The sequence below is a fragment of the Oncorhynchus clarkii genome, chromosome 8 (assembly GCF_045791955.1).
Source record: "Oncorhynchus clarkii lewisi isolate Uvic-CL-2024 chromosome 8, UVic_Ocla_1.0, whole genome shotgun sequence".
NCBI lineage: Eukaryota > Metazoa > Chordata > Actinopteri > Salmoniformes > Salmonidae > Oncorhynchus > Oncorhynchus clarkii.
Genome location: NC_092154.1, coordinates 38,819,629 through 38,841,795, shown reverse-complemented (window position 1 = coordinate 38,841,795; position 22,167 = coordinate 38,819,629). Strand labels below are relative to the sequence as shown.

Sequence of the window (22,167 nt, the reverse complement as noted above, 5' to 3'; positions counted from 1 at the left end):
TATCCTTTAGTGGTAGTTTCTTTGCAGCAATTCGACCATGAAGTTCTGATTCCCGGTCTCCTCTGGACAGTTGATGTTGTGATGTTACTTGAACTCTGTGAGGTGCAATCTGAGTCTGGTAATTCTAATGAACTCTGCAGCAGAGGTAACTCTGGGTCTTCCAGGCCTGTGGTGGTCCTCATGAGAGCCAGTTTCATCATAGCGCTTGATGGTTTTTGCGACTGCACTTGATTTTTATTTTATTTTTAAGTTCTTGACATTTTACGGATTGACTGACCTTCATGTCTTAAAGTAAAGATGGACTGTCATTTCTCTTTGCTTATTTGAGATTTTCTTGCCATAATAATGAACTTGGTCTTATTCCAAATTGGGCTATCTTCTGTATTCCACCCCTACCTTGTCATAACACAACTGAATGGCTCAAATGCATTAAGAAGGAAAGAAATTCCACAAATTCACTTTTAACAAGGTACACCTGTTAATTGAAATGCATTCCAGGTGAATATGACATAAAGCTGGTGGAGAAAATACAAAGAGTGTACAAAGCTGTCATTAAGGCAAAGGGTGGCTTCTTTGAAGAATCTCAAATACAGTATAAAATCTATTTTGATTTGTTTAACACTTTTTTGGTTATTGATAATTCCATATGTGTTATTGCATAGTTTTGATGTCTTCACTATTATTCTACAATGTAGATAATAGTAAAAATAAATAAAAACTCTTGAATGAGTAGGTGTGTCCAAATTTTTGACTGTTACTGTACGGGTATGTGACCAATAAAATTTTATTTATTCTGAATATAATGACAAAACATTACTTAGCCTAGTGGGCTTATTCAGATTATCATCTAGTAATGAAATAACATGACAAATACATTTTGTTTTCCATGTTACAACTGCAATTTCAGACAATACAAGGGTTCTACTTGGATTTGGAGCTCAGAAATTCAAGTACTGTAATTTGTATTGGTATTTATTATGGGTTCCCGTTAGCTGCTGCCAAGGCATCAGCTACTCTTCCTGAGTTCTGGCAAAAATTAAGGCAGTTATACAATTTTAAAACATTACAATACATTCATAACAGATTTCACAGCACACTAAGTGTGTGCCCTCAGGCCCCTACTCCATTATCACATATCTACAACACCAAATCCATCTGTACGTGTGTGTATAGTGTGTATGTTACCGTGTGTGTTTGTGTGCTTGTGTCTGTGCCTGTGCCTATGTTTGTGTTGCTTCACAGTCTCCGGCTGTACCATAAGATGTATTTTTATGTTTTTTAAAACTGATTCTACTGCTTGCATTAGTTACATGATGTGGAATAGAGTTCCATGTACTCATGGCTCTATGTAGTACTGTGCGTCTCCCATAGTCTCTTCTGGATTTAGGGACTGTGAAAAGACCTCTGGTGGCATGTCTTGTTGGGTATGCATGGGTGTCTGAGCTGTGTGCTGGTCGTTTAAACAGACAGCTCAGTGCTTTGAACATGTCAATACATCTCACAAATACAAATAGTAATGAAGTCAATCTCTCCTCCACTTGGAGCCAGGAGAGATTGACATGCATATTATTAATGTTAGCTCTCTGTGTACATCCAAGGGCAAGTCGTGCTGCCTTGTTCTGAGCCAATTGCAATTTTCCTAAGTCCCTCTTTGTGGCACCTGACCACACGACTGAACAATAGTCTGGGTGCGACAAAACTAGGGACATGCCTTGTTGATAGTTCTGTTAATAAGGTATTATGGACAGACTTCTCCCCATCTTTGCTACTGTTGTATCAATATGTTTTGACCATGACCTCAACTTGCTCAATTTCCACATGAATTGTTACAAGATTTAGTAGAGGTTAGGGTTTAGTGAATTATTTGTCCCAAATACAATGCTTTTAGTTTTAGAAATATTTAGGACTAACTTATTCCTTGCAACCCACTCTGAAACTAACTGCAGCTCTTTGTTAAGTGTTGCGGTCATTTCAGTCGCTGTAGTAGCTGACGTGTATAGTGTTGAGTCATCCACATACATAGACACACTGGCTTTACTCAAAGCATGTCATTAGTAAAGATTGAAAAAAAGTAAGGGGCCAAGACAGCTGCCCTGGGGAATTTCTGATTCTATGTTGGAGAGGCTTCCATTAAAGAACACCCTCTGTGTTCTGATAGACAGGTAACTCTTTATCCACAATATAGCAGGGGATGTAAAGTCTAACAAAACAGCCCCCGCAATCTTTTTATCATCAATTTCTCTCAGCCAATCATATGTCATTTATGTAAGTGTTGTGCTTGTTGAATGTCCTTCCCTATAAACGTGCTGAAAGTCTGTTTTCAATTTCTTTACTGTAAAATAGCATTGTATCTGGTCAAACACAATTTTTTCCAAAACTTTACTAAGGGTTGGTAACAGGCTGATTAGTTGGCTGTTAGAAACAGTAAAGGGGGCCTTACTATTCTTAGGAAGTGGAATGACTTGTTCTTTGTTCCAATGCTGAACACACACTTTCTAGTAGGCTTAAGTTGAAGAGATGGCAAATAGGAGTGGCAATATCGTCCCCTATTATCCTCAGTAAATTTCCATCCAAGTTATTAGACCCCGGAGGCGTGTCATTGTTGATAGACAACAATAATTTTTACACTGAGCAGCTACATGTCCCAATCTTTGGCATTTAAAATTCCGCAGTGCAAATGCGACAAATTCTCTAACATTGAAACTAAGGAATCCTATCTGTACTTTTACCTGCAAGACTTTCTCAAACCTCAGCATCATCTTCACCTGACTCACTAGCAGTTTCAAACACAACCTCAGTTTCTGCTTTCTTCTTCACCTGACTCAGAGAAACTGGCCAATGTTCTCCCAACCCCATGTGCCCTGTTGCTTATGGTGCTTTCATGTCAATTGGGAAGTAAAAAATAAAAAATAACAGGTCAAATCACGACATCAGTGATCTTCAGGTCGGATTATTTTTTTCGGGTTCCCAGTTGTTTTGAATGTTCTGTAGTCTGAGATTTCTGAGTTCCGATTTCCCAGTTGTTTTGAACGCAGCATTAGGTCCTGTCTTGGTACGTCATTATTTACATCTTGTAACAGTATCTACCGGAACTTCCGCTAAAAACGGAAGTAGGTACGTGGCCGCTTCAGGCAGCTGACATTCTGCATGATGGCGACAGAGGTTCAGAGCGCCGACCTCAACAATGGCAGTTCTAGCCGGCTCGAAGTCTCCATCGACGGCCTCACCCTCAGCCCCGACCCCGAGGGCGAGCAAGTCGCTGAACCTGACCATGATACCGGGGACCAGAGCGCCACCGACGATAGGGAAGAAGGCGAGTCTTCCAAAACCACGATAGAGAGGAAATGGGGCTTTGGTTTGCTGGAGCTATACAGACTAGCCTTGAAATTCTTCAAAGGTATTTTATATTCGTATTTGATAATAAAATGTATAATAGCCTTTATTCACGATTTGACTAGGTAACGTTAGACAGCTTTTCATCCCTGTGTTTATTGTTTTCTTGCGGTGCACTAGCTAACATTTAGCTCAACGTTAGCTAGCTAGCCATTTGCTAATGATGCTTGGCTAACTGACAAAATGAAGCAAATTGAAGCTTTTTCATCCATCAGAATCTCTGAATTCCAAATGTACCTGCATGATTGCTGGATGGTGTCTCTTGTTGTTCAGACAACGCAAGAATAAAGGGCTAACTGTAATGTTTATAGTCCAGATTAAAGATGAGGCGACAGTTAACTTGACATGTAAATGTGTCTATATGGTCATGTAATTCCTCCACGTAGCTAGCTAGCTGTCAGTCTCTAGAGTCTAGTGAATGAGAATCCAGTTAGTTTGACTGGTATGTGGCAGGCACACACCCTCCACTAACCCATGATCATGTCTCGGTTCCATTACACATTGGACGAAGGGTCTTCTGTATGGGGGAGTTTTGTTACGAGCCCCACTGCCATATCTCCATGTTACTGCCAGTGTTTACAGTCGACTACCTGTGCTAATTAGCGATCTGCATCTCATTACACCTGTGTATAAACGGAAGATGGACGCCACAAACGTGTTACTGAAAAATAAGGTTCGCTGCAACTGTGTTAAAACTGTACAGTGTGTATTTTGCATATATGAAACTAGAGGTATTTATGTTTCTAGAACAATACCGCAATTGACAACCGATACATTTTAGATGGAGTATTTGGCTGTTTTGGCGTCCAGAGCCAATTCACCTTTATCCATAGCCTCTACGAATCCGAGATTGGAAGACTCCTCTCTCTTATCTAACCTGTAGGCTCACTTTCAGTGAACAGTCCCATTACAAGTCAGAACGTTGAATTCGCTTCATTTGAACATCATTTTCCTCTTGTCTGCAGTTGTTGTCCTTATCTAGGAGGTAATCTGAGACAAAGTATACTTTATCGGTTTTCTATTTCCGGTTTGTGTTTTCAATACCGATGCAATTCGCTCGCGACTTGCACAATATGTCAATAATGGCTGAGGTTGATTTACATTTTATTAGGAGTTATTTTAGTCCAAGGGCTAGTCTTCCAAGAGTCCTTAAGAAATGTAAAAAAAAAAAAGACAGAACATTATCCCACACAAACAGCTGGCAAATTTAACAAACACTAGCAGCTTATTGCGAGGTAACTTCCTTCGGTCGACATTGTTTGGTTACATGCGTTACGAGATATAATATACGATAGAATATACCTCAAGAATTCGAATAAACATTACTTTACTGTGGACATTTGATCTCCACTACCTTCCGGCAAAAGGACCAACAGCACGGACAACCAGTAAAGTAAACTCAAATATTATTTTATTCAACATTCTGGCTTGTGAGCCCTACGTCTTTTTACAGTGACTTCTTTCAGACTGACAAAGCATGTGAACACCTGCTTGTCGAACATCTAATTTCATGGGCATAAAATCATGGGCATTAATATGGAGTTGGTCGCACTTTGCTACAATAACAGCTTCCAATCGTACGGGAAGGCTTTCCACTAGATGTTGGAATATTGCTGCTGGGACTTTCTTTCCATTCAGCCACGAGAGCAATAGTGAGGTCCAGCACTGATGTTGGGCAATTAGGTCTGGCTCGCAGTCAGCGATACAATTCATCCCAAAGGTGTTCAATGTGGTGGTCAGAACTCTGTGCAGGTCAGTCAATTTCTTCCACACCGATCTCGACACACCATTTTTACGGTGAATTTTGCTTTGTGCACGGGGGCATTGTCATGCTGAAACAGGAAAGGGACTTTCCCAAAAGTTTGAAGCACAAAATCGTCAAGTGTCATTGAAAGCTGTTGCATTAAGATTTCCCTTCACTGGAACTAAGGGGCCACCTAGACTGAACCACGAAAAACAGACCCAGACCATTATTCCTCCTCCACTAAACTTTACAGTTGGCACTATGCATTGGGGCAAGTAGCGTTGTCCTGCCATCTGCCAAACTGATTCGTTCGTCAGACTGCCAGAAGGTGAAGCGTGATTCATTGCTCAGGAGAGCATGTTTCCAATGATCCAGAGTACGGCGGCGAGCTTTACATCATTCCAGCCTACACTTGGCATTGTGCATGGTGATTTTAGGATTGTATGCTGCTGCTCGGCCATGGAAACCCATTTCACAAAGCTCCCTTTGAACAGTTCTTGTGCTGACGTTGCTTCCAGAGGCAATTTGGAATACGGTAGTGAGTATTGCAACTGATGATAGCCCTTAAAAATTGTCTAAGCGCTTCAGCACTCGGCGGTCCCGTTCTGTGAGCTTGTGTGGCTTACCACTTCGCAGCTGAGCTGTTGTTGCGCTTAGACATTTCCACATCACAATAACAGCACTTACAGTTGACAGTCGTGGCCAAAAGTTAAGAATGACACATTCATTTTCACAAAGTCTGCGGCCTCAGTTTGTATGATGGTAATTTGCATATACTCCACAATGTTATGAAGAGTGATCAGATGAATTGCAATTAATTGCAAAGTCCCTCTTTGCCATGCAAATGAATTGAATCCCCTAAAAACATTTCCACTGCATTTCAGCCCTGCCACAAAAGGATGAGCTGACATGTCAGTGATTCTCTCGTTAACACAGGTGTGAGTGTTGACGAGGACAGCATCACTCTGTCATGCTGATTGAGTTCAAATAACAGACTGGAAGCTTCAAAAGGAGGGGGGTGGTGCTTGTAATTATTGTTCTTCCTCTGTCAAACATGGTTACCTGCAAGGAAACACGTGCTGTCATCATTGCTTTGCACAAAAAGGACTTCACAGGCAAGGATATTGCTGCCAGTAAGATTGCACCTAAATCAACCATTTCTCAGATCATCAAGAACTTCAAGGAGAGCGGCACAATTGTTGTGAAGAAGGCTTCAGTGCGCCCAAGAAAGTCCAGCAAGCGCCAGGACCGTCTCCTAAAGTTGATTCAGCTGCGGGATCGGGGCACCACCAGTACAGAGCTTACTCAGCAGGCAGGTGTGAGTGAGTGCATCTGCATGCACAGTGAGGCGAAGACTTTGAGGATGGCCTGGTGTCAAGAAGGGCAGCAAAGAAGCCACTTCTCTCCAGGAACATGTCAGGGACAGACTGATATTCTGCAAAGGGTCTTGGGTAAAATCCTTTTCTCTGATGAATCCCCTTTCCGATTGTTTGGGGCATCCGGAAAAAAGCTTGTCCGGAGAAGACAAGGTGAGCGCTACCATCAGTCCTGTGTCATGCCAGCACTAAAGCATCCTGAGACCATTCATGTGTGGGGTTGCTTCTCAGTCAAGAGAGTGAGCTCACTCACAATTTTGCCTAAAACACAGCCATGAATAAAGAATGGTACCAACATATCCTCCGAGAGCAACTTCTCCCAACCATCCAGGAACAGTTTGGTGACGAACAATGCCTTTTCCAGCATGATGATGGAGCACCTTGCCACAAGGCAAAAGTGATAACTAAGTGGCTTAGGGAACAAAACATATTTTGGGTCCATGGCCAGGAAAATTCCCAGAACTTAATCCCATTGAGAACGTTTTGGCACCTTTTTTGCAAGCTTTTAAATGATATCAAGCTAAGCCTTTAATCTAACTGCACTGTCTGATTTACAGTAGCTATTACATCAAACATGCCATGCGATTGTTTGAGGACGGTGCCCCACAAAATATTTTTTCACCGGCACAGGTTTCATAAATTCTCAATTGGCGATTTAAATATTCACTTTTTGAGTCTTCCTCTGATTTGTCATCCAAAGGGTCCCAGCTATAATATGTAGTGTCGTTTTGTTAGATAAAAAAAACTTGTTTATATCCCAAAAAGTCAGTAGCTGTTGCCATCGATTTGAGTAATCCACTCTTTCAACATGCAGAGAAAGGAATCCAAAAATCTACCCCTAAACTTTGTTTCAACAAGTCAAACTATGTTTCTATTTACTCCTCAGATACCCTAAAATGTAATCAAACTATAATATTTCTTACGGAAATAAGTATGTTCAATAGGAAACCAATTTTAGCAGGTGAGTCCTGTCTTCATGGCGCGTGCAAACATGAATTTCCAAGACTGTCCCTGTACTAAAACGGATATTTCTTATTCGTTTTTGAAGTTACAAGCCTGAAACCTTGAACCTAGACTGCTGACACCCTGTGGAAGCCATAGGAATTGCATCCAGGGAGATATTTTCAGTGTGCCCTTAGACTGGCCATTTTAAGAGGATGGTCTCTCAAAAAATAAATTCTGGTTGGTTTTTCTTTGGATTTTCTCCTACCATATCTATTGTGTTATTCTCCTACATTAATTTAACATTTCTACAAACTTGTGTTTTCTTTCCAATGGTACCAATTATATGCATATCCTGGCTTCAGGGCCTGAGCAACAGGCAGTTTACTTTGGGCACGTCATTGAGGCGGAAATTTAGAAAAAAGGGGCCTAGCCCTTTAACCTTTTCCAGTGATGAAAACTTGGATGTCTAATCCAGGGTAGGCCGTCATTGTAAATAAGAAGTTGTTCTTAACTGACTTGCCAAGTTAAATTTAAAAATATATATATATGATATGAAGTATGCAAAATGGGTCAACTTTGATTATCTCTATGTCCTGAATGTTTTTGTCATTCATGATTCAAAAAGTAACTTCTACCAAAAAAAATATTAACGCTCCATGTGAAGTTCTAGTCCCATGTTTCACAAGCTGAAATTCAATAAGATGGCGCCAATAGACATGGCAGCTCTGATTTTAGCTCCTAAGCAACTTTGCAGTATTTTTTGTGTGTATTTTATTACATTAGGGAAAGGGGGATACCTAGTCAATTGTACAACTGAATGCATTCAATTAGCCCATAACGTTTTGTGTTATTATATACACCCGGAAATAACTTTTGGATATCAGTGCGGTGGTAATTTACCAGCATTATGACCAGAAATACAACTTTCCCGAGTTCCATCCTTTATTCTTAACCCCCAGGGCAATTGAACTTATCCCAGAAGCTGTTCCAAGATGCCACAGATGGAGAAAAGGTATATTTTTATACAAAAACTCTCTACCGTTGTTACTCTCCCTCCCGGGATGGCTACATGGCCCTCCCCCATCCTCCCTTTGGCAAATCAGATCACGACTCCATTCTGCAGAAACTCAAACAGGAAGTGCCTGTGCTAAGGTCGATTCAATGCTGGTCTGACCAGTCAGAATCCATGCTTCAAGATTGTTTTGATTACGCGTACTGGGATATGTTCCGGGTTGTCTCTGAGAATAACATTGACACGGACACGGTGACATACTTCATCAGGAAGTGTATAGGAGATGTATGCACTGTGACTGTTAACCTACCCAAACCAAAAATCGTGGATCGATTGATTGCAGATTTTGCGTAAGACTGAAAGTGCCAACCACCACATTTAACCACGGCAAGGTGACTGGGAATATGGTGTATACAAACTGACCTGATCGATTCGGTCTTATGTAGCAACATTTGAAATTGTGTTTTTTACATAGGATAAAAGTAGACTCAGAGCTAGAAAATTATATTATCATACACTACAATTAAGGAACAATGAGAAAGTAATTCTGCTTTGATGGTTGATAAACTTTTAACCTCACTTTGAAGAAAATGACCCTTGAATGTTTTGGTACACCTACTGGAGAGCTTTTCTTTGTCTACACCATTCAGCATTGTTCTCACCCTCTTAAACTTAAGCCCCACCCAGCTCTTTAAGGTTTGTGAGGCCATGTACTAAACAACCAAAGATTTCAAGAATAATGGCTGGTTTATACTACGGGTGTGTTCGTAAATTCAATCTGGAGTGCCAGAGTGAGCTCTGGGCTTTCGTAAACTGAGCGTTGTCAGATTGTCCGTTTTGTAAATTCAGAGCTTTTCTCTCGGAGCGCACACTGAGCCGAGGAGTAGGGTTGATCCGAGCGTTCTGACCTAACAGCAGTCAAGTACCTAAGCGAACTTGCTGACGTTGGCTAGCTTGCTAGCTACTTCTAGACAGAAATGAGGGAATAGCTCATTCTGACCATTTTACTTGTCCTCGCAGAGCTGGTTAGGCTGTTTTTATGTCATCCAGATCGTTGGTGAAGGCAACTGTGCTGCTGGCAACAATTTTAATTACACTTTTTGGCCAACGTTTACTGACACCGGCCATATTCAACGGGTATTGAGCATTCGTAAATTTGTAGTTATAGATGAGTGATCTGAAATGCGGAGTAGATAGCCAGAGTGAATTTACCAGCTACGTCTATCGACAGGTGTCGCAGTCACCTCATTAACATTGTAATGAAATGGTTACTTGCATAGTGGTTAGACATGTAGTTAGCTAGCTAAACAATGAACCATAATCCCAACTCATAACATTACCACCCTGCATGAATCTGCAGGTAGATAACCAACCAGGTTCAATGTTAGCTAGCTAGCGAACATTAGGCTATAACTAGCAATGCGAATGGCTCTGAGATATGAATAAAATTACTACACAAATCATACACGTAATGTTAGCGAGCCAGCCAGCTAACGTTAGCTAGCTAGCTAACAGTACGCTTTAACTTGAAATGAAAACAATTTTCTGACAATTTAGTAACGTGTAATATCTGAATATGTCTAGCTATAGTTAACTAAAGCACTTTTGTACATTGTGCTGTAACATATAATTTGCCTTATTTAAGCGCACCAATAAAGTAATACTTCGAGGTCAACTGTAATATGAATATCACTGTATAGCACAATTTCTCCCCTTTCCAGCAAAATCAATGATGAGACCTGCATGCTGCCTGTCTCTGCATGATTGAAATGAGCTCCGTCAAGTGTTTTTAAAAATGGTGTGTGGGGAAGCGAAACATACTGCGTGATAGGGAAAGGCTGTGTGGGGAAACAGCTTTTTTTTTTCACCCGATCTGTCCAACATCACCTCTAGAACTCTAAAGAGTTTATATAATGTATCATTACATACCTATTTGAAGGTTTTTGTTCGAATTTGAATCAGGTTGACTAGGTATCCCACTTACCCTGTCCCTTGCTTTTTATCTGCGAGAGAAGCTCTACACCTGGTGGAGAGAGGCTGTACGACACAGAATGAATTGCATTATGTAGCACACGCTCCAGCACACGCTCCAGCAGGTATATCTCTCTAGTCACCCCCAAAACCAATTCTTTCTTTGGCCGCCTCTCCTTCCAGTTCTCTGCTGCCAATGACTGGAACGAACTACAAAAATCTCTGAAACTGGAAACACTTATCTCCCTCACTAGCTTTAAGCACCAGCTGTCAGAGCAGCTCACAGATTACTGCACCTGTACATAGCCCACCTATAATTTAGCCCAAACGGCTACCTCTTTCCCTACTGTATTTAATTTATTTATTTATTTTGCTCCTTTGCACCCCATTATTTTTATTTCTACTTTGCACATTCTTCCATTGCAAATCTACCATTCCAGTGTTTTACTTTCTATTTGTATTTACTTTGCCACCATGGCCTTTTTTTGCCTTTACCTCCCTTATCTCACCTCATTTGCTCACATCGTATATAGACTTGTTTATACTGTATTATTGACTGTATGTTTGTTTTACAACGACAGAGTTACACATGGAGTATGTGTCGAACTGCTTTGCTTTATCTTGGCCAGGTCGCAATTGTAAATGAGAACTTGTTCTCAACTTGCCTACCTGGTTAAATAAAGGTGAAATAAATAAAAAATGGTTGCTGTATGTTACGGCATGACACGTCACAATTTAACGTACAGCGTCAGAGGGGTCTGTTTAAAAATTAAACTTTTCTCCAATACGATCAGGCCATTACCATGTCAATCAACTCTTGAATTGAAATGTAGTTCACACCCCAGATTGATGCTGTTAGGTTCTAAATTAATCTCATAAAATTTAATGGACAATTTAGTAAAGCTTAAACCAAGTTTATTTACGTATTGGGTCACACAGCTGCATAAGACACAGACAGGCATATTTCCACCAGTGGTAGTGTGTGTATAATTAATCGCTCTCGTGCTCTCCCTCTCATACATATATAAAAATGACATCTTTGTTACTAGGCAGGAAGTTAAGTGATACAAGCTGTTCTTTCATAAGATGACCTGACCTCTACCCCCTTCCTCACTACTCCACAGCTCTCCATCCTTATCAGTGCCTGCCACATGATTATGTTTCCTTCACTCTGTACATTCCAAACTTAATTGCGCCCACCATGTACATTCCTCCTACAGATAACCATTAACTTCTGGTGTAAACCCTAGACTATGGCACCCCTCATGTCTCTAGTGTAACTGATGATTAACAATATTTAATGCAACAGTCGATACAGTCCCATTACTTTTCATTGCAGCCTCGTTTGAATGCCACGGTTGCGCAAATTTGTACGAAATGGGGTTAGCCAACAGTAGACTCTTGCCCGTATACGTGGATGAAGGCTTCTCCCTCTGTCATGGTTGCCTTAGTTAGATTTAATCTGGAGACGGTGTTTTATACAACAGCCTTCTGTGTGTTCTCTTTATGACTCCGTCTGCATATTTGCAATAAAATACCAGAGTTCTCTCCATCTCCTTAGCTATTATACTCTAATTCCACCGTGCATTCCACTGATTTTCAAAACTCGGTTCCCCAGAAAGTGTAGAGCAACACTTCTGCAGTTCTACTACGTGATATCTTTCAAAAAAAGATGTTAGAAAGTGTAACCTACACATACTGAACAGCTCACGTTATAGACAGAAGCATGCTACATGGCAGACCAATCTGAACTCATCCCTCACCATGTCCAGCCCACCCATTCTGAGGCAATCATGGTCTGAGGTCCACCGATTATGATTTTTCAACGCCGATAACGATTATTGGAGGACCAAAAACGCCGATACCTATTTAATTGGCCGATTTTTATCTATTTGTAGTCATAAACATTGAAGTCATTAACAGCGCAATGCTTGACGCACAACGAAGAGCTGCTGGCAAAACGCACTAAAGCGCTGTTTGAATGAATGTTTACGCTTCTGCCTACCACCGCTCAGTCAGATTATATGCAACGCAGGACACGCTAGATAATATCTAGTAATATCATCAACTATGTGTAGTTAACTAGTGATTATGATTGATTGTTTTTTATAAGAAGTTTAATGCTAGCTAGCAACTTACCATGGCTTACTGCATTCGCGTAACAGTCAGTCTCCTTGTGGAGTGCAACGAGAGGCAGGTTGTTATTGAGTTGGACTAGTTAACTGTAACGTTGCAAGATTGGATCCCCCGAGCTGACAAGATGAAAATCTGTCGTTCTGCCCCTGAATGAGACCGTTAACCCATCGTTCCTAGGCTGTCATTGAAAATAAGAACGTGTGCTTAACTGACTAGTTAAATAAAGGTATAAAATGTAAAAAAATCGGCGCCCAAAAATACCGATTTCCGATTGTTATGAAAACTTGAAATCGGCCCGATTAATCGGTCGACCTCTAGTCTCAATCATGGACGCCTTGTCTTTTTCTGAGGCTAAACCAACTCGGCTCGTAATTTAAATTTTGTATTCATATTTGCAGATGGCATACAAGTATGTTAACTTCTTATGGGCAGGTGGGACGGTAGCATCCAGCGTTACAGCGAAATGCTTACTTACAGGTTCTAACCAATAGTGCAAAAAAGGTTTAAGGTGAACAATAAGTAAGTAAAGAAAACAAAAAACAACAGTGAAATAACAGTAGCAAGGGTATAAAAGTAGCGAGGCTACATATAGACACCGGTTAGTCGGACTGATTGAGGTCGTATGTATATGAATATATGGTTAAAGTGACTATGCCTATATGATGAACAGAGTGTAATAGCGCAGTAGCGCAAAAAGTGGGTGGCGGGACACAATGCAGATAACCCGGTTAGCCAATGTAATGTGCGGGAGCACTGTTTGGTCAGGCCAATTGAGGTAGTATGTACATGAATGTGTGGTTAAAGTGACTATGCATATATGATAAACAGAGTAGCAGCAGTGTAAAGGAGGGGTTGGTTGGGGGGGGGGGCACAATGCAAATAGTCCAGGTAGCCATTTGATTACCTGTTCAGGAGTCTTATGGCTTGGGGGTAAAAACTGTTGAGAAGCCTTTTTGTCCTAGACTTGGCACTCCGGTACCGGTTCTCACTCCGGTTCTCTCTACTCCGGTGGAGAGAACAGTCTATGACTGGGGTGGCTGGGGTCTTTGACAATTTTTAGGGCCTTCCTCTGACACCGCCTGGTGTAAAGGTCGAGCATTTGCCGTACCAGGCAGTAATGCAACCAGTCAGGATGCTCCATGTTGCAGCTGTAGAACCTTTTGAGGATCTCCAGACCTATGCCAAATCTTTTCAGTCTCCTGAGGGGGAATAGGCTTTGTTGTGCCCTCTTCACAAATGACTTGGTGTGTTTGGACCATTCTAATTTGTTGGTGATGTTAACACCAAGGAACTTGACGCTCTCAACCTGCTCCACTACAGCCCCGTCGATGAGAATGGGGGCGTGCTCGGTCCTCCTTTTCCTGTAGTCCACAATCATCTCCTTTAGTCTTGGTGACGTTGAGGGATAGGTTGTTATTCTGGCACCACCCGACCAGGTCTCTGACCTCCTCCCTATAGGCTGTCCCGTTGTTATCGGTGATCAGGCCTATTGTTGTCGTCTGCAAACTTAATGATGGTGTCGGAGTCATGCCTGGCTATGCAGTCGTGGGTGAACAGGGAGTACAGGAGGGGACTGAGCACGCACCCCTGGGGGGGCTCCAGTTGAAGATCAGCGTGACAGATGTGTTGCTACCTACCCTCACCACCTGAGGGTGACCCGTCAGGAAGTCCAGGATTCAGTTGCAGAGGGAGGTGTTCAGTCCCAGGATCCTTAGCTTACTGATGAGCTTTGAGGGTGCTATGGTGTTGAACGCTGAGCTTCAGTCAATGAATAGCATTCTCACATAGGTGTTCCTTTTGTCCAGGTGGGAAAGGGCAGTGTGGAGTGCAATGGAGAAACTATTGATGCTTTGTCTGTTTGACGGTTTGTCGCAGGACTTCTTAAAAGCTTCCGGGTTAGAGTCCCGCACCTTGAAAGCGGCAGCTCTACCCTTTAGCTCAGTGCTAATGATGCCTGTAATCCATGGCTTCTGGTTGGGGTATGTACGGACAGTCACTGTGGGGCAAGTCCTCGATGCACTTATTGTTAATGCCAGTGACTGATGTGGTGTATTCCTCAATGCCGTCAGAAGAATCCTGGAACATGTTGCAGTCTGTGATAGCAAAACAGTCCTGTAGTTTAGCATCTGCTTCATCTGACCACTTTTTTTGTAGACCGAGTCACTGGTGCTTCCTGCTTTAATTTTTGCTTGTAAGCAGGAATCAGGAGGATAGAGTTGTGGTCGGATTTACCAAATGGAGGGCGAGGGAGAGCTTTGTACGAGTTTCTGTGTGTGGAGTACAGGTGATCTAGATGTTTTTTTCCCTTCTGGTTGCACATTTAACATTTTAATAAAAATTAGGTTGAACTGATTTAAGTTTCCCTGCATTAAAGTCTCCGGCCACTAGGATCGCTGCCTCTGGGTGAGTGATTTCCTGTTTGTACTCAGTCAGCTGTATAAGGAAATAAGCAATCTTAGTGTCAGCATCTGTCTGTGGTGGTAAATAAACAGTCATGAAAAGTATAGCTGAAAACTCTCTAGGTAAGTAGTGTGGCCTGCAATTTATCACAATATAATGCAACACTTGGGAAAGTGTTGCACTTGGGAAAGTGTTGCACTTGGGAAAGTGTTGCACTTGGGAAAGTGTTGCATTAAGTGAGTAAGGAAATGGTTGCATATCCCAGAAGCAATGTGTGTCGGTGAGCAGGGGTTGAGAGAGCGCGTTCAATTTTGTGCAGATGAGGGATACACATTTTTTTTTATTGTCCCTATCATGACGGAACGGTCCCCAACCCTATTGTGACGGCCCTGAATTATTTTGAGCCGTCTCAGTGCTTCTCCTTCCAATAGGGTGCTTGCCCTTTAATTCCCAATTAAATAGCCAGCATCAGCTGCGCAAAAGTGGCGTTTTGTGATGGAGACGTGACTGAGGATGTGTTCCCGAAGCTTCTCTATTCCGGTTGTTTTGTTGCTGTTAAACGTGTGTTTTGTAGCCTGAGAGTTTACCCAGGATCGGATCCACTCTTTGCGTCCGTGGACTACTCCTCTCTATTCTTCGTGGCCTTTCTCCGCTGGAGATCTGTTGGCGGATTGGATTGTCTGACTGACCGACTGACTACCACCTTTTTTGTATACGGTATTTCATTTGTTTTGATATGATGTATACGGTGATGATTTATGTAGTTAGATGTAGTTGAGGAATTAGTAAGAGCAGATACGCTTTAAAGTTCTGTGGTAAAATGGTTATATTGATTGTATGATTTAATACTGGGTTTACGCTACACGGAATGAACGGACCAACATTGCGTGACCAAAGTCACTTGAGTTCACTGAACTCCTTACCGGGCGGGACTCTTTTTAGGCCCGAGGTACAGGACATTTCTGGAGGAACCAGAACTCATTGTGTTATATTATTATGTGTGTGTAATCCATTGATGTTGCTAATACAACCCACGCAAAAGAATAGTTGTTTTTGAAGTTCTTTCAATGTTTTAAGGGTTTATGAAAAGTTGATTTCCCTTCTGACGTTTACATAAGTCCTTTGTATGGTGTAGACTTGACGGACCAGATGGGACTCATTCCCTCCCAAACAACAAAAGGAGAAACCAATGTTTTCTCTGGTAGGCACAACCTACCTGGCACCCCTATAAAAAAATAACCTCAAGTCAAAACCGTTACACTATACCCTAGACACCCATCTGAACGACGCTAATGCGAAGTCCTTATCTGTTTTATGGGCCTCCTGTGAGCTGCCTATATGTAGCCAAAACAGAAAGATAAATGTGGTCAGAGACGGACTAGAGCAGCACCGTCCCCTCAAGACTCTGAGCTTGCTTGGCAGGGTTGTTCCTCCAAATCCAGAGCCCCCTGATGGAGAGCATAATATACAAGGAAATTCTCAGCTGCTAATGAGAACCTTGACGACCTTGTACCTAGCCGGTGGGGTACCCCCACCCTGGTAGTGGCAGTGCAGGCAACACTGGCTGCAGTAACCCATGGGGGGGGTGACACACACACAATCAGAGACGGTCGCATTTGGACAATCAGAGATGGGGCATATTATTGTGGCCCTGGTGGCACAAAATCATCAAAGGTCTGACTGCACAGAGATGCTTGCGAAAATGGTCACAAGGGGGACCAGTGTGTGTGTTGCAGGGGAACGGGGTGGATCTGATCTCCACCTAGGACTTGACATTGGTTAATCAAATCTCAAATTTGTGCAAATTTTTGCTCAATCTTGCATGCTTTCTCAAACAGCTGTAACTGTATATGCATTCATAAATCAGGTCCTTTCTTGAGTTGGGCTCTGGGATGTAACAACCGTTGAGCATCCGAGCTTATGGTTGATTCTGGGTCAAAAGGGTTTTGTGTGTGTGTATCCCACGTTTGTTGCAAGGGGTGTAAGGATGTTAGGGACAATTATAGGATGAATCACAATTATTCTTTGGTAGAATAATTGCTTGACAAAAATGCAATGTAATGGCAATCCAGGTTATAGGTAACAATCCTTTGCACATTATTACGCATATTAATTGTTAATGATGGCAATTAAGATACATATATACATACGTGTGTGTACATATATTTAAAGCAAATTGAGGTGAGTGTATTGGAAATCCTTTTAGCGATGATCTGCTTCTGTTCTGTGCTTTTTTTGAAGAATGGGTCCTGGCCTCGTGGGGCCTAGGGATGTGGGGGGAACTGGGGTGGTCTGCCAGTCACTGGGATGGCAACCCAACTTGGGATGGGGAGGGGCTTTAGCGTGTGGAATAGTGGAGAACAATTGGAGGGTTACTTGGTGGCAAAGCAAATATGGTACAGCTATATGGACACTCAATCGCTATGGTATTTTTTTAATGGTAAATTGTGGATATTTGGAGACTTAAATATCATGACCTAGTGAGATATACAGTTGAAGTCTGAAGTTTACATACACTTAGGTATGAGTCATTAAAACACATCTACTTTGTGCATGACACAAGCAATTTTTCCAACAATTGTTTACAGACAGATTATTTCACTTATCGTTCACTGTATCACAATTCCAGTGGGCCAGAAGTTTACATACACTAAGTTGACTGTGCCTTTAACACCAGATCCAACAACAATATCAAGGGATTAGAAATACAGGGCTTAAAAACAAAGGTGTCATAGTATGCTCATTCATGTTTTCTTAAATCCACAACTTTGATCCTTCCACAGCCTCAGGATCGAGGTAATTTTTCTAACATCTGGATTACAACCAAATTATGATATGTGTACTATATTATGCAGTGGCTCACTAACAAACTCAGCAAGAAAATAATTGTCCTCTCACTGTCAACTGCATTTATTTTCAGCGAACTTAACTTAATGAACATGGCAAGATTCAATAACTGAGACATAAACTGAACAAGTTCCACAGACATGTGACTAACAGAAATGGAATAATGTTTCCCTGAAGAAAGGGGGGGAATCAAATGCTAGTCAGTATTCGGTGTGGCCACCAGCTGCATTAAGTACTGCAGTGCGTCTCCTCATGGACTGCACCAGATTTGCCAGTTCTTGCTGTGAGATGTTACCCCACTCTTCCACCAAGGCACCTGCAGGTTCCTGGACATTCCTGGGGGGGATGGACCTAGCCCTCACCCTCCGATCCAACAGGTCCCAGACGTGCTCAATGGAATTGAGCTCCGGGCTCTTCGCTGGCCATGGCAGAACACTAACCTTCCTGTCTTGCAGGAAATCACGCACAGAATGAGCAGTATGACTGGTGGCATTGTCATGCTGGAGGGTCATGTCAGGATGAGCCTGCAGGAAGGGTACCACATGAGGGAGGAGGATGTTTTCCCTGTAATGCACAGTGTTAAGATTGCCTGCAATGACAACAAGCACAGTCCGATGATGCTGTGACACAGCGCCCCAGAACATGACGGACCCTTCACCTCCAAATCGATCCCGCTCCAGAGTACAGGCCTCGGTGCAACGCTCATTCCTTCTACGATAAACGCGAATGCGACCATCACCCCTGGTGAGACAAAACCGCGACTCGTCAGTGAAGAGCACTTTTTGCCAGTCCTGTCTGGTCCAGCGACGGTGTGTTTGTGGCCATAGGTGACGTTGTTGCCTGTGATGTTTGGTGAGCACCTGCCTTGCAACAGGCCTACAAGACCTCAGTCCAGCCTCTGTCCGCAATAGGCTGAGAGTCTGAGCACTGATGGATGGATTGTGCGTTCCTGGTGTAACTCGGGCAGTTGTTTCCATCCTGTACTTGTCCCGCAGGTGTGATGTTCGAATGTACTGATCCTGTGCAGGTGTTGTTACACGTGGTCTGCCACTGCGAGGATGGTCAGCAGTCCGTCCTGTCTCCCTGTAGCGCTGTCTTAGGTGTCTCACAGGACGGAAATTACAATTTATTGCCCTGGCCACATCTGCAGTCCTCATGCCTCCTTGCAGCATGTCTAATGCACGTTCACGCAGAAGAGCAGGGACCCTGGGCATCTTTCTTTTGGTGTTTTTCAGAGTCAGTAGAAAGGCCTTTTTAGTGTACCAAGTTTTTATAACTGTGACCTTAATTGCCTACTGTCTGTAAGCTGTTAGTGTCTTAACAACCTTTCCACAGGTGCATGTTCATTAATTGTTTATTGTTGATTGAACAAGCATGGGAAATAGTGTTTATGCCCTTTATAATGAAGATAAGTGAAGTTTTTGGGATTTTTACGAATAATCTTTGAAAGACAGGGTCCTATAAAGGGATGTTTCTTTTTTTGCTGAGTTTACAATTTTTACATTATCCACATCACCACCAGACCATTAGTATTCTCAGTGAACATATGCTGAAAGAAATTCTCACTCTGACAAATTTTAATAGGAAGTTAGCAAAAATATGTAAGCTCTTGCTTCCATGAAAAGGCAAATACCTGTTTGTTTGTTTTTTTAAATCCCCCTGATTAGCTCTTTAGTCATATCCCAGTATACCTATTTGCTTATGGTCTTGCCTACACCTAGAAAATGTGTTTTAGATGATATGATAAATAAATATTCTATTTGATTTGGAACAGCAAGCCAGACAATATTGAACAGGCCTTTTGTATATAATGAATATGAATTTGGAGGGCAGAAATTATTAAATATTAAAGCATTAGACCTCTCACTAAAGGCTTCAGTCATACAAAAGTTATACTTAAATCCATACTGGTTCTCTAGCAAATTAGTAAGAATGTCTCACCCTATGTTCAAGAAAGACCTTTTTCGCTTTTCAGATTACTTATGCTTACTATTGCTATTTTTATAACAAGCCATGAAGTTGTTTGCAATTTCAATTTAATCCACCAGAAAATACAGAACAAATAATACATATTTGTAAAAATATATATATATACACACACACACACACACACACAGTGCCTTGTGAAAGTATTCGGCCCCCTTGAACTTTGCGACCTTTTGCCACATTTCAGGCTTCAAACATAAAGATATAAAACTGTATTTTTTTGTGAAGAATCAACAACAAGTGGGACACAATCGTGAAGTGGAACGACATTTATTTGATATTTCAAACTTTTTTAACAAATCAAAAACTGACAAATTGGCCGTGCAAAATTATTCAGCCCCTTAACTTTCAGTGCAGCAAACTCTCTCCAGAAGTTCAGTGAGGATCTCTGAATGATCCAATGTTGACCTAAATGACTAATGATGATAAATACAATCCACCTGTGTGTAATCAAGTCACCTGCACTGTGATAGTCTCAGAGGTCCGTTAAAAGCGCAGAGAGCATCATGAAGAACAAGGAACACACTAGGCAGGTCCGAGATGCTGTTGTGAAGAAGTTTAAAGCCGGATTTGGATACAAAAAGATTTCCCAAGCTTTAAACATCCCAAGGAGCACTGTGCAAGCGATAATATTGAAATGGAAGGAGTATCAGACCACTGCAAATCTACCAAGACCTGGCCGTCCCTCTAAACTTTCAGCTCATACAAGGAGAAGACTGATCAGAGATGCAGCCAAGAGGCCCATGATCACTCTGGATGAACTGCAGAGATCTACAGCTGAGGTGGGAGACTCTGTCCATAGGACAACAATCAGTCGTACATTGCACAAATCTGGCCTTTATGGAAGAGTGGCAAGAAGAAAGCCATTTCTTAAAGATATCCATAAAAAGTGTCGTTTGAAGTTTGCCACAAGCCACCTGGGAGACACACCAAACATGTGGAAGAAGGTGCTCTGGTCAGATGAAATCAAAATTGAACTTTTTGGCAACAATGCAAAACGTTATGTTTGGCGTAAAAGCAACACAGCTGAACACACCATCCCCACTGTCAAACATGGTGGTGGCAGCATCATGGTTTGGGCCTGCTTTTCTTCAGCAGGGACAGGGAATATGGTTAAAATTGATGGGAAGATGGATGGAGCCAAATACAGGACCATTCTGGAAGAAAACCTGATGGAGTGTGCAAAAGACCTGATACTGGGACGGAGATTTGTCTTCCAACAAGACAATGATCCAAAACATAAAGCAAAATCTACAATGGAATGGTTCAAAAATAAACATATCCAGGTGTTAGAATGGCCAAGTCAAAGTCCAGACCTGAATCCAATCGAGAATCTGTGGAAAGAACTGAAAACTGCTGTTCACAAATGCTCTCCATCCAACCTCACTGAGCTCGAGCTGTTTTGCAAGGAGGAATGGGAAAAAATGTCAGTCTCTCGATGTGCAAAACTGATAGAGACATACCCCAAGCGACTTACAGCTGTAATCGCAGCATAAGGTGGCGCTACAAATTATTAACTTAAGGGGGCTGAATAATTTTGCACGCCCAATTTTTCAGTTTTTGATTTGTTAAAAAAGTTTGAAATATCCAATAAATGTCGTTCCACTTCATGATTGTGTCCCACTTGTTGTTGATTCTTCACAAAAAAATACAGTTTTATATCTTTATGTTTGAAGCCTGAAATGTGGTATAAGGTCGCAAAGTTCAAGGGGGGCGAATACTTTCGCAAGGCACTGTATATATATATATATATATATATATATATTTGTAAATTATATCCTAAATATGACTGGTGGAGGTATGCCACTCAGACATTGCTCATCCTTTATATTTATATATTTATTCCTTTCTTTTACTTTTAGATTCATGTGTATTGTTGTGAATTGTTACTACTGCACTTTTGGAGCTAGGAACACAAGCATTTCGCTACACCCGCGATAACATCTGCTAAATATGTGTATGTGACCAATGAGAACATAAATGTTCCATACACACAAACATTTTGTGCACAAAATTGTTTACATCCCTGTTAGTGAGCATTTTATCCTTTTGTCAAGGTAATCCTGCCACCTGACAGGTGTGGCATATCAAGAAGCAAACAATGCCACAGAGCATGCAATTGGCATGCTGACTGCACAAATGTCCACCAGAGTTGTTGCCACAGAATTGAATGTTAATTTCTCTACCATAAGCCGCCAACCTCTTTTTAGACAATTTGGCAATATGTCCAACCAGTCTCACAACCGCAGACCACGTATAACCATGCCAGCCCAGAACCTCCATCTGGCTTCTTCACCTGCAGGATTGTCGGAGGGGTGGTGCGGAGTTGTATTTCTGTCTGTAATAAAGCCCTTTTG

General features: G+C 41.8%; 1 protein-coding gene across 3 annotated transcripts in view; it reads left to right on the top strand.

Moving 5' to 3' along the window:
* The first annotated feature begins 3,115 nt into the window (after positions 1–3,115).
* LOC139415377 (Golgi resident protein GCP60-like) overlaps positions 3,116–22,167 on the top strand; it is a 39,323-nt gene continuing 20,271 nt past the window's right edge. For 2 of the 3 annotated variants that reach the window (XM_071163484.1, XM_071163485.1), the window contains exon 1: positions 3,137–3,397. In XM_071163484.1, coding sequence (XP_071019585.1) covers positions 3,148–3,397 — 250 coding nt within the window. In that variant the 5' untranslated portion in view covers positions 3,137–3,147. Of the gene's footprint in view, positions 3,398–22,167 lie in introns of all 3 variants that reach the window. The other variant, XM_071163483.1, reaches the window with a different exon arrangement.